Source organism: Natrix helvetica, assembly GCF_964273705.1.
Source record: "Natrix helvetica genome assembly, chromosome: 4".
Classification (NCBI taxonomy): Eukaryota; Metazoa; Chordata; class Lepidosauria; order Squamata; family Natricidae; genus Natrix; species Natrix helvetica.
This window is the reverse complement of record NC_138550.1, coordinates 20719455-20732781: the sequence shown is the minus strand read 5'-3', so window position 1 is coordinate 20732781 and position 13327 is coordinate 20719455. Positions and strand designations below refer to the sequence as shown.

Sequence of the window (13327 nt, the reverse complement as noted above, 5' to 3'; positions counted from 1 at the left end):
AATAAAACAAAAACACACAGCCTTCACATAATAAACAATTGAATGGAATTTCAGTTGTATGATACTGCATTCGTATTACAATATACAGTAGAATTCAATATAGCTATTGCTCTGGGATAGAAGCTGTTTTTCAGCCGATTTGTCCTTGTTTTTATTGTCCTGTACCGTCTGCCAGATGGTAATAGTTCAAAAAAAAGGGTGCCCAGGATGAGATGGATTTTTAAGAATGTTTTGAACTTTCTTAAGGCAGAGGGAGCTATAAAGTTCTTCCAAAGAAGGGAGAAGGCAACCAATGCTGCTCTGGGCAATGATGTTAACCCTCTGGAGAGCTGTCCTATCTGCCACTGTGCAATTGGCAAACCATACACAGGTGCTGTAAGTTAAAATACTCTCTATGGTGCAACGGTAGAAAGTCACCAACAATTATTTAATTGTTTCAGGTAGTATAATCTCTGCTGGGCCCTTTTGACCAGTGCTACAATGTGAGCTCCACGGGTCAAGTCCTCTTATGATAACACCCAAAAACTTAAAACTGCATACTTGCTCCATTCTCAATTGCTCTCAATTGCTAAACTTGTGGAGGACTTTTGAGTTTCTAATAAAGTAGAGTGGCCTCATAAAGTAAGTGTGAGCCAGCATATGCCATACCTTTGGTTCAGGACTCTATAAAGTCTATGATAGTCCAGAATCATTTTGGGATGCGGGCTTTTTCCAAAGGAGATATAATAAGGTTCTTTTCTTTACACTAATACAGTATAAACCCATAGCAACGTTCCATATGGCATTTATAGACATCAGCTCTCAATTTGATTCACTTTGCAGAGTCAAAGAAAATATTAAAGAAAACAAGTTACACATGTGTACCTTTCTTCTTTACTAGCTGTTAAGAATGATGGAATCATAATATTCACAGCAATTTTGAAATCTGTGAATTCTGACATTTCTGTTGGATTTAGTCTTTTAACAGTATATACATCCAGAACGTTGAAAATATCTTAAGAGAGAGTGCTAATAGCTTGTAAGAACATGTTCACCAAAGAATATGTGCCAGTTGTAATCCTGTTTCACATCTGTTCCTAATATACTTATAGTTCCTGCAATTATCATTATATACAGTTCATGAGAAAACACAAGTAGGAATTACAGCAGTTTATAGTAGGTGTGTGTGTGTGTGTGTGTGTGCTTGTGTTCCTGTTCTTAGCTTGTGTCCACAAATTACTCCTATGTCTTCTGGGCCTCAAAAATGTGAAGCATGACCAATGGCTCCTGATATGTGAATAAAAAACACACAGATTTTATATCAATATGATGCTATAACTATCTTCTGATTGGAGTCATTTTTTTAACTGTCTTAAATGGAGTCTGTCTTAAATATTTATTATAAGTTGATTCTCTTGTTTTCTTTGTTCTTGACCAATGGGAAATAAAGGTAGATGTAAGGCACATAAAGCCTCATTTTTATGATTATTAGAATGTTGGAATAGTTTCTCTGGTATTTTAAGGAAATAAAATTTTGTGGGTATGGGAGTGGGAAAGCAAACAATGGGCTTCAAAGCATTCCTCTAAGACAGTGGTTCTCAACCTGTGGGTCGGGACCCCTTTGGGGATTGAACGACCCTTTCACAGGGGTCGCCTAAGACCATCGGAAAACACATTTTCGGGGGAAAAAATACGGAAAACATAAAATAATTTTATGGTTGGGGGTCACCACAACATGAGGAACTGTATTAAAGGATCGTGGCATTAGGAAGGTTGAGACCCACTGCTCTAAGACAAGTTTTCTAGCTGCATTTCTGGCACCTCTAGATTTATGATTTTGCCTCAGCTATACAATTGACCTCCTTCCTCTAGTATGATTGGGAGAAAGAAATCAGGGCATTTGCTTCAAGAAACCCTCTACAATATTAAGAAAAAGTATTAGTTTTAATTGTGGTTCACCAGAATGATCCATCTTCTTCCTTTGACTAATAATCTAGGTTGGGTTTTTGTTTTTTGGTTTGGTCATAGAGCGGTTTATGAATTCAAGAAATAAGCCATTATTATTCCATTCATTATAGCATAATATTGGATTAGTCAGACCAGTATGGCTTGCCTAAGAAAGGAGGGTTTAAAATTTTGCATCGTGGGTGATTGCAGCCAACTGTAAGTAAATGAAGAAGTAATATTTATAGTCTATGTCAGGGGTGGGGAACTGTGGCTCTTTTGCGACTTGTGGACTTCAACTCCCAGAATTCCTGAGGCAGCTATGTTGGTTCTGGAATTCTGGGAGTTGAAGTCCACAAGTCGCAAAAGAGCCACAGTTCCCCACCCCTGGTCTATGTATTAGCCATGTAGTTTCACCTTTTGGAAAAAAAACATTTCAGTTTGCTCAGTATCTCTTAAGAAGAGGTAAGAAGTGAAACAAAATTTAAGGTACAGGGGAGGAACTACGGTGTTTCCCAGGAAAACTTTCAGACTCAGAAGCTCCCGTGGTCCCCATGAAATATGTGAAGTCTGTATGGGTAGAAGGGGTTGATAGTGGGTGGTTCAGCAGTGAAGGCTACACCGACAGACACTCTCACCCATTTGACTGGCTCTCACCCATCCATTTATGCAGTAGCATCTTCACCTAGATAATTATTTGTTATAAGGGGAAAAGTTAGGGGGGGTGTCCTTTGCGCTCTCTGAGCTTGCTTGTTTTTTTGCAGATGTTTCATTAGCCAAACCTGGTAACCTCATCAGTGCTAGTAAGGAATTCTGTTTGCTTTGGGGAAACGTTAGAAGGAGAATGGGTTAGACCCATGATGGCGAACCTATGGCACAGGTGCCAGACGTGGCAAGCAGAGCCCTCTCTTCTGGCATGCACGCCATCGTCCCAGGCCAGATCACCATGGCATTTCTTTCGTGAGCTTCTGTTTCCCTGCAAACGACGAAACAGAATCTCACGAAAGAAAAAGATCTTACCTCTTGCCATGCTGTCGGTGTTGGCCACTGGCCAGCTGGTCTTTGGGTCACTGCTGCACATGAGAGACGCGCACCTTTCAATTTGGGCACGCACACGGATGTAGTTTGGGCACTCGGTGTCTAAAAGGTTCGCCATCACTGGGTTAGATTGTATAAACAGTTTAAATAATGGACAAAGGTTGTACATCATGTATGCATTTCTTCTGGGTGTTTTGAAGTGATTAGACTTGGTCTGTAAATTTATCACGTAACACTTTGATTCATATTAGATAAGACTGTGGTTTTCCAATTATTTCTGAACTATAACTTCACCACAGGCCATGCTGACCAGTCAAGTTCAGCAATGAAACCATCACTATTGCAAAGACATAGTAGAGGTATTCAACTGATGCAGTGTATCAACTGGGTTTTTCCATTCATAAAAAATGTGTTGTGGGGAACACTGCCTGTAGAAAGAATATGGTAGAATGTCTCTCCACTATTAGCAATAGCACTTATACACTGCTCCATAGTGCTTTACAGCACTCTGAGTGACTTACAAATGCCAGCACATTGCCCCCAACAATGTGGGTCCTCATTTTATCAACCTCGGAAGGATGGAAGGCTGAGTCAACCTTGACTTGGTCAGGATCAAACTGCTAGCAGTTGGCAGCCTGCAATACTGCATTCTAACCCCTGTGCCACCACGGCTCCTGCATTACGAAGGACTACACCTGACCATACATTTTGCTACTTAAATCCTATTTTAATGGAAATATTTTAACAAAAAGATTGGTGTGACTGGAAATTTATGCCATTGTTTCTGGAATGAATCCGTGATCAGGTTCCTGAAATGCTTAGGACTATGAAAAATGTAGAACTACAAGTCTTATGTTACTGCTTATATTGATGTGTGATGTTCTTCTTTTCGATTATTTTTAATCTTACTTTTTCTGTTTAATGCAGTTTCCCTGTATAATCTGGTCTTCGATCGGAAGACATAAAAAAGATTTGATTTTCTTGCCAAGAACATATATTTTAAATTAAGATTATTGCAAAAACAATACATTTAAAAGTATATTGTTGGGAAAAGCTTTCAAGAAACAGGCAGATGAATCTGAACAGGGAGACTTGTCCTATCTTGCTTTTTGGGTGTGCTGGTTTGCTAGGAAATGTATACTCTGGATGTTAACTGAGCTTCAAACAGCACCTCATGGCATGCCTACGTTGAAAACTGGGAGTTGCCTCTTAATAAACCTAGGGAACTGGGCATGTTTAGGCCCTGTGGATTGCTTTCATGATGCAACCAACGTGTAATAACGTATATGGCAGTTGCATGTTCTGTATTTAATTATCATGTTTGTCATTTCCACCTCTGCATAATGCACATCCCACACCCCAGGTGAAAAGGTTAATGAAATCCTCCAAAATCACACTGTAGTGGAAGCTGGTATTTTATAAGATGAAAAATCAAGCTGCAAAATGTCAATGATATTGCATCATTTTTCCAAGGGGTAGTGGCCGGCAGACAACATTGTAGCATTATGGTGCAAACCCCCCCTTTTTGCATCATAACCTCACATTCATGACCACAAAGAGCAATAGCAATAGCACTTAGACTTATATACCGCTTTACAGTGCTGTAAATCCCTCTCTAAGCAGTTTACAGAGTCAGCATATTGCCCCCAACAATTTGGGTCCTCATTCACCTCGGAAGGATGGAAAACTGAGTCAACCTTGAGCCTGGTGAGATTTGAACTGTCAAATTGCAGGCAGCCGACAGTCAGCAGAAGTAGCCTGCAGTACTGCACTCTAACCACTAACCAACTAAACCAGAGGTGTCCAAACTTGGGAACTTTAAGACTTGTGGACTTCAACTCCCAGAATTCCCCAGCCAGCTGGCTGGGGAATTCTGGGAGTTGAAGTCCACAAGTCTTAAAGTTCCCAAGTTTGGACACTCCTGAACTAAACGCAAGCCTGCTTTTGTCCTTCTGACCAAAAACGCAACATCTCAAGATTCAACAACATTGCATATGAATGCAGGCAGTCCTCGATTTATGACCACAATTGAGCCCGGATTTTTTGTTGCTAAGTTGTTAAGTGAGCTTTGCCTCATTTTACATCCTTTCTCGCCACACTTGTTAAGTGAATCATTGCAGTTGTTAATAACACGGCTTTTAAGTTGCCCCATTGACTTTGTCAGAAGGTTGCAAAGTGTGACCCTGGGATACTGCAATTGTCATAAATATGAATCAGTTTGCCAAGCATCCGAATTTTGATCACATGACCATGGGGATGCTGAAAAGGTCGCAAGCCACTTTTTTTAGTGTCGTAAGTTCAAATGGTCACTAAGCAAACTGTTGTAAGTAGAGGGCTACCTGTAATATAAAGGACCTGTGTTTCTAATTATGTCCAGCACGTCTATGATTTAGAAAGCAATTTTATACCATGTTCAGGAAGGCTGCATAATTTATGGTGATTAAGTCATTTTGAGAGACGCGCTCACTTTCCTGCCAAAAATAAAAAACCCTCCAGGTTGAACTCAGCTTACCTAATGACCCTTTTAGATTATGCCATTGATCCAGGGGTGGGATTCTAGCCGTTCAGACCGGTTCGAGCGAACCAGTAGCTCCGACTATCAACTGGGAGCGAACCGTTCGCTCCGGCTTTCAGCTAGGCCCGCCTGCCCGCCCCTGCTTTATACTCAACTATATTCCCTTTTCTTAAGCCCAGCTGACAAGCGCGGCAGAGTGGATTGCCGCACCTCAGCTGGTTTCGTCCCCAGCAGTAATGCGGAAGGTGATGTCTCTATAAACTGCGCATGCGCATGCAAGGTGCGCGTTCAGCGAACCAGTTGTTAAACCGGTAGGATCCCACCCTGCATTGATCCTTCCGCTCTCCAGGGCCAAATCACTCAAAGTCAGAGGTATCATTTTGTATGGTTTTCCCATTGGCAGCTAAACAAGTAAGGACCTTCAAGCCTTCAGATAAGCTTGCTACGTCTAAAATAGCAACAACCTCCCCCCCCCCCCCTGCAGTTATGTTTTTTTTTCTAAAAATGTTTTCTTTAAAAAATAAACATTGACATCTTTGCGCCAACCTCCCCAGCCATCAGAAATAATCTGAGACACTATATTACTCGGTAAAGCATCATGCAGATTGATAGACACATCAACAGCTTTTGTTCTATAATTAATTTTACCGTTTGGCTTTCCAGTATTTCCTATCTGTAAAGGGATTAGGGAGGAAATTTGAATCTCCCGCTGTTCTTTAACATTCATAATTAATATATATTTTTTCTATGCAGGATGGAGTAATATCACCAGATGACCTAGACCTTGTGATGTCTGATGGCTTGGGAATGCGCTACGCATTTATGGGACCTCTGGAAACAATGCACTTAAACGCCGAAGGTTTGTAACTGTTGTGATGTTTAAATGCAGACATTTCTAAACTAAATAGGTCTTGATCAACAATTTCTCTTGCGATCATGATGGCATCAAAACGGTGACACATGTGCAGCGATATGCAAATGTTGGGATTATTTACTGGCATCGTTACACCTGATGCAAGTGCCCAAATCATAGCATTCCCATGAACAGATATGTGCAGTCATTTTGTCCACTCCCCAAAGTCATGATTACACCAAGAATATTCTCTGTCTCTCTGTCTCTTTCTCTCTCTCTCTCTCTCTCTCTCTCTCTCTGTATACGCACATGTACACACACACACATACATACAGTATATATGTTACTGTGAAAGTCCGAAATCTGGTGAATGTCGACATTCACCAGTGAATGTCGACATTCACATAGTCGCTTGGTGTATGTACGAAATATTTGCTAAATACCCTTATCCTCTCGACACCCTTACCCTAATACCCTTACCCTAATACCTCGGCTCCTCGCTTCCTTTTAAGCGTCTTCTATTCGCGGACTTTTTTTTTTTTAAACCTGCGATCCTGCGCGGTTAGAACGAGTAGTTTCCAGGACCGCGAATTGAAAAGCAAAAGTAAAGCGTTTCGCTGACTCGTTATATATATGTCACCGTGAAAGACCGAAATTGGTATGTGTCGACATTCACCGGTGAATGTCGACATTCACCAATTTCGGTCTTTCACGGTGACATATACACATACAGGGATTTATGCAGACATGGATGCCTAGTACAGGCATTGCTACATGTTTGCCTAACCCTATTCCAAAGCCTCAGGTCTCTTCACCTAGAGCAGGGGTGTCAAACTCACATCGTCATGTCGTCACATGATGTATCATGACTTTCCCTCCTTTGCTAAATTGGGGGTGGGCGTGGCCAGCGTGTGACACATCTGGCCTGCAGCCCGTGAGTTTGACACTTCTGACCTAGAGTGTCCCCAATCTCTTTTTGTACATAACATTTATTTGAATTGAATGCAATAAAAAATTTAAACATTAGGATGTGTGCAATCCTATACTCCATCCAAGAACATTGCTTAAAGCTATCATTCTCTCTCGCCCTCGCCCTCTCTCTCTGTATAGAGTAAGGACATGGCATATCTATCTATCTATCTGTCTGTCTGTCTGTCTGTCTGTCTGTCTGTCTGTCTGTCTGTCTCTGTCTCTGTCTCTGTCTCTGTCTGTCTATCTATCTATCTATCTATCTATCTATCTATCTATCATATATATATATATATATATATATATATACATATATATATATATATATACATACATACATACATACATACATACATACATACATACATACATACATATATATATATATATATATGCCATGTCCTTATTAGAGCTATAAAGAATCCTCTAGTGTGTCTCAGCCATTGGTGAGTTCCGTCCAGAGGTAGTATTCAGCAGGTTCTGACCAGTTCTAGAGAACCAGTAGCGGAAATTTTGAGTAATTCGGAGAATTGGTATATACCACCTCTGACTGGCCCTGCCCCCATCTATTTTCTGCCTCCCGAGTCCCAGCTGATCAGGAAGGATTGGGGATTTTGCAGTAACCTTCCCATAAAGTGGGGAGGGAATTGAGATTTTATAGTATTCTTCCCCTGCCATGGCCACAAAGCCATGCCCACAAAGCTACACCACGCCCACAGAGCCACAGCACACCCACAAAGCCACGCCCACAGAACCAGTAGTAAAAAAAAATTGAATCCCACCACTGGTTCTGTCCGCCCAAGGATGTTTAAATAACCATAGAAGATGCTATTACTCTCTCTTCTCAGTTTCAGCAACTTTAAGATGCATGCTGGTTGGGGGTATTCTGGGATTTGAAGTCCATACATTTGAAAAGAGCTGAGATTGGAATCTCTGATGTGAGCAATTGATGAGCATCCTGCTTTAGATGGGAATAAATCCCACGGATACCCGTGAGGCTTACCTCAAAGTAAACAGGTACAGGAGCAGAGCTTCAGCTTTCATTTCTGGGAAGAGAACTCTGCTTCCAACAGTAGAATGCTGTATGCCAGAAGCTTTGGGATAAAGAGCAAATGCCAACAGCAAGTCATTGCAAACAGAAAGAGAAAAGAAAAATGAGAACGAAAAGAAACAACAAGGACAAAGGAGACCCACAATGTTTTTCATAGGAGAAGGTAGTTTAAGGACACCCAACTACGTAAATTAATACAAATAGCGGTGAGTACCGATTTTGTGTCCTGGAACTGGACTTTTTAACATTTTGGCAGAGTAGCACTAGAGCACTTTTAGTTAAAAAAAACAACAACAGCAGTGCAGTGCTACTAAAAGAATTTTCTCAGATACTCTATTACTGTATAATCATGAAACAACGGACCTCCTGTGCGTGGATCTAATCTTTTCAGGTTCCACAGAGATGGTAGGATTACCTGCTTGTTTTCAACCTTCCCAAAACCACTTTGGGACAGGGCTGTTTGGCTTTTAACAACCAGATTCTTAAATAGCTTCACCCGAATTTGCATTTTTTAATCTCATTACAGTTCATATCAACAGGAAATACATACCAGTAAAAATGCATAACCTAGGGTTTTACTTTTTTTTTTTTAGCGAAAGTACTTTTTTTCTACCTCTTTTTTTAAAAACAGATTACAACTGTGATCTTTATAATGTAAAAAGGAACAGCTTTAAAAGGCTTCTCAGCCTGTCACTTAAGTATAGCCGTTTACAAATGCTGTGAAGCTCATAACGGCTGGAGTATGTTGGGGAATTCTCACGAAACATCATTGTGTGTGTAAGTGGAAGCAACTAATATTTTTATTAGTTCTGCTATTAACACTTTAGAAAAACCCAGGAACTCTTTGTGTTCCATTTTGCTTCTGCAAAAATTGCGGAATATAAAAAAAGAGGCACTATTACAATTGACAATCAAATGCTTTTCTGACCGCTTTCTTAGATATATTTTGAAATAGGATATCAATTGATGGTTCCGCCTTTTACCTTAGCTCATTATATGGTATAGACCTTGGGTTAATATACAAACAATAGATGTTTGTAATCTATTCATGTTTACTCAGAATGAACACTTCCATCAGTTTTAGTAAATAACTATGCCAAGAATTGCAGACTTCTGGGCATATTTCTTGAGATTAAGAGCAGGAATTTTCTCATATTCATGCAGAGCTTGCTCTTTGGCATCTTTAGAGTCCTGATTTTACAGCTAACCACTTACACAAAGATTATGACTAGGTATTGTTGTAAATTAAATAACAAATATGCATGCATGCATTACTGACAAGTAACATTTGAAATAATTCAAACTTCCTGGAAGTAGCTGAAAAATGGGAAGTCCTTTTTTAAAATATTGATATAAATCTTTTCTAACCTTTCATTAACCCTCTTCCAATCCTGGTCCTTTATTTCCTGAAATACTGCAACTAAATGTTTTTGAACTGGATGCTACACAACTTTTGTTTTGGCGCTCTCCCCAAAAATCAACATTTTGGTTTTATGCCATAGCAGCTGGGTTCCAAGTAGAACCCATTTCCCAAACTTGGCTTCTCCCCCAACATTCCCAGCCACCTAAAAAATCTAAAAGTGCTTTGGCCTACACCATGGTCTAGCAGCTGATTTGTATGGCTCATTATGTCTACAACCTTTGGAGCAGGCAAACAAGTCACCATTTGATCGTCAAGCTTATATGTTTATGTTTTGTTTGTAAAGGTCAAATTGCAATAAAAATCCCCCCAATTTCCTGGAGATATGAGAAGATTTCATCATCCACAGACTGTCTCCCTCATCTAGGATCACATGTCTCATTCTCAATGTCCTCCTTCCCCATTCTCCTTAAAAATGAGAAATCCATCACCTTGGAAGTAGGAAAAAGGTATCATATCTTGAAGGGTCTCATCCAGCTATGTCTCTGGTTGCCTAAGTATCTCCAGTACAGCCATTCTGATTTCAGGAGAATGGACCTGCTATCCAGGAAATACTGCCAACCAGCAGAAAATCATACTAGTTGTGGGACAAGCCAAGTGTATATATATGTAACTAGCTGATAACCCAGTGTTATTTATAGAATAAATAAATACCCGGACCTAACGTAATTTCTAATGTTGGATTTTCCCCCTTACCAGAGGGAGGACCCTTGTAGACTACTGCGAAGCTGTTACCATGGTAACCCCACTGCACTGTACAGTAGAAGCCATTTTATGGCAGTACAGTAGAAGCCATTTTAAGGCACATCTTAACAGAACACACACCCTGAGGAGTGTTAGAGGTGTCTTACTCCCACAGTATTTTTTTTTCCAGAGAGTAAGTCATCTGTGTACCAAGTTTGGTTGAAATTGCTGGAGGCATTCCAGAGTTATGCTGGAACAGACACACAGCCATTTGTAGATAGATAAACCAGAAAATACTCCCTTCTCCTACTGGCTTTCTATTTTCATTTAGTTATTCTTGGTGACTGTCTATTCTTTTTAAAGAATTGTTTGAAGTAGAAAGTGGATATTTGCTGCCTGCAAAATGCCCAGCACCTGGGCTGCTGGTGCTCTGTCCCTTTAAGACACAGGTGTCAAAATCGTGTCACATGATTTATCATGACATTTTTTTGCTTTGTGGAGCCAGGGTGGGTGTGGCCTGCGCGTGACACACACATGGGCCGCCAGTTTGACAGCCCTGCTTTAAGTCCTCAGCCCAGAAATGTATTACTATAAAAATTAAGCAGAGGGGGCAGTTGAGTTTGGTGTGGGTGTAAGAAGGAAGGGAGTTTGTGTTCATTTGGGAAACTAAAACAGCCTAAGGCAAGTATAAGAGTTACTGTTTTCCAGAAATAGGTTCACAAAGAGAAATAGTGGAGGGGAAAAAGTTGAAAAGTAGTTGAAGAAGAAGAGAAGAGAGAAGTGGTATAGTAAACTATGAATATTAGCCTTTGAGTACCTATGGTGTGTTGCCGAGAAGTCAGGAGTTGTTTTGGAGGCCACTAACCTTGGTATATATAAAATAATCTATGACACTTATATTTTCAGAACCTTGAACTCTGAATTCTTCATCCAAACTCTGAATTTATCTTGTTTTGTCTCTGAAAGTGAGAGATTAGTAAATTCTTTCTTCTATTCACCTAATTCCCTCTTCCTGTTTGCCTTCTTGTTCGCTCACTGATTGCAAGCTCCCAAATGTTTTTTCCCTTAATGCTTCGTAGGACTGAGCTGTTGGCTAAGTATTCACTGGATCAATCAGTTACCTGCACCTTAAGTTCCTGTTTTTAATGATTATGTGGGAATGACTTTGGATGACTGGACCCAAAGATGCTGCCTAAAGAATGGTCAGATAAAAGACAGCATTGTCTGCGGTGGGATAGTGGGTGGGGTAAGATGCTCAACAGAGATCCTCCTAATTTCTTGGTAAAGGAGAGAATTGTTCTTCCAGACTTGCAAGATTCTGTAATATAGCTTTACAACTGTTATGCATTGTATATAGTGTAGAGTTGTCAGTTGAAGTTCTCATTCTGGTCCTCTGTTGGAGCGGGAAAATGCTCTCTCCTGATAGGTTGTTCGGCTGGTCAGTTTCCTATAAAAGCAGCTGTGTCAGCCAGGGATTTCAGTTGTCTCACAGGCAGTATTGAATAAAGAGTTGTTAGAAATCACTCTGGCCTCACCTCCATTCTTTGCCCAGAACTTTACAACAAGTAGAACTAGCTCACCTGATTGTGTTTCCTGTCTGATCTACCTGCTGGAGCTGATATTGCTCCAAATTCTGTAGCCTTTAAATAAGCATATACTGTAGTTCCTTAATAATAATAAAAAAGCAATTATCAAAACAGCCCTCAAAAAAATCCCTCTCCCTTATACCTATTGACTGTTGTTTTTGCTTGTTCTGCTCATAAGCTCCCAGCTGCTTCTCTTCCATCCCAAATAATGTTGGCTAAAACTAATAAACAGTCTGAACTTTTGAATCCCTGGGATCAAACTCAAAAAAGAGGATGTTTGTTAAATGTCAAATGCATCCTACTTGGAAGTTCTCAAAGGATGGTATAGAATTGTTTTTCTTGGAGTTTCATTGCTTGAAAATTTTTTTGCAGGCAGGCAGCTCTTTGGAACCCCTAGACAGAAGAAAAAAAAGAATTCTAGACAGTCAATAATTCCTCCCAAATTCAGTGGTAGACTTCCTTTGTTTGGGAGACATTAAACAGTTTCCAATTCTCTTTCAGGGATGCTGAATTATTGCGATAGATACCGGGGAGGTATGATCCGTGTCTTGAAAACCTTTGGGCCTGAACCAGATTTTGCTGGGGAAACAGAACAGAAAATCAATGAGGTTTGTATGCAAACTGAATATCAGGCTGTGTTGGCAAAATGTATCAGCTGCATTAGCATATTAGATGTTTTATGAATTTATCCATTTTGGGTTACCTTATTTGGGTTAATTATTTTTTTTAAGCATTTTGTTATTTGTTAACAGTCTTGAGCTTTGCTGTGTGGTTGACACATATAATATAGAACAGAGGTGGTATTCAGCAGGTTCTGACCAGTTCTGGAGAACCGGTAGCAGAAATTATGAGTAATTCAGAGAACCGGTAAATACCACCTCGGACTGGCCCCAGCCCCAACTATTCTCTGCTTCTCAAGTCCCAGCTGATTGGGAAGGAATGGAAATTTTACAGTGTCCTTCCCCTGCCACACCCACCAAGCTACCACACCCACCACACCCACTAAGCCACACCCACAGAACCGATAGTAAAAAAATTTGAAACCCACCACTGATATAGAATGCATTACAACCAAATATACTTCTTTATATGGGGCATGCATTATGTTGTTCCTATTGTCAAATGGAAGAGCAAAATGATTTTTTTTTTAAGAAACAAAACCAAATTCTCCCCTGTAGGTCCCCAAAATACAATATTTTGTTTTAAATAAAGATTATATATAATAGTCCGAAGTGAGATAAAATGCTCGTGTTTTGTATGTTTTGATTACATCATTCATTCAACACAC

The 13327-nt window shown here is 40.1% G+C and overlaps 1 protein-coding gene across 1 annotated transcript in view; it reads left to right on the top strand.

Moving 5' to 3' along the window:
* CRYL1 (crystallin lambda 1) overlaps window positions 1-13327 on the top strand; it is a 45419-nt gene that overhangs the window by 26132 nt on the left and 5960 nt on the right. The window contains exons 6-7 of the mRNA XM_081950186.1: window positions 6230-6335; window positions 12541-12647. Of these exons, the coding sequence (XP_081806312.1) occupies window positions 6230-6335; window positions 12541-12647 (213 nt within the window). The remainder of the gene's footprint in view (window positions 1-6229; window positions 6336-12540; window positions 12648-13327) is intronic.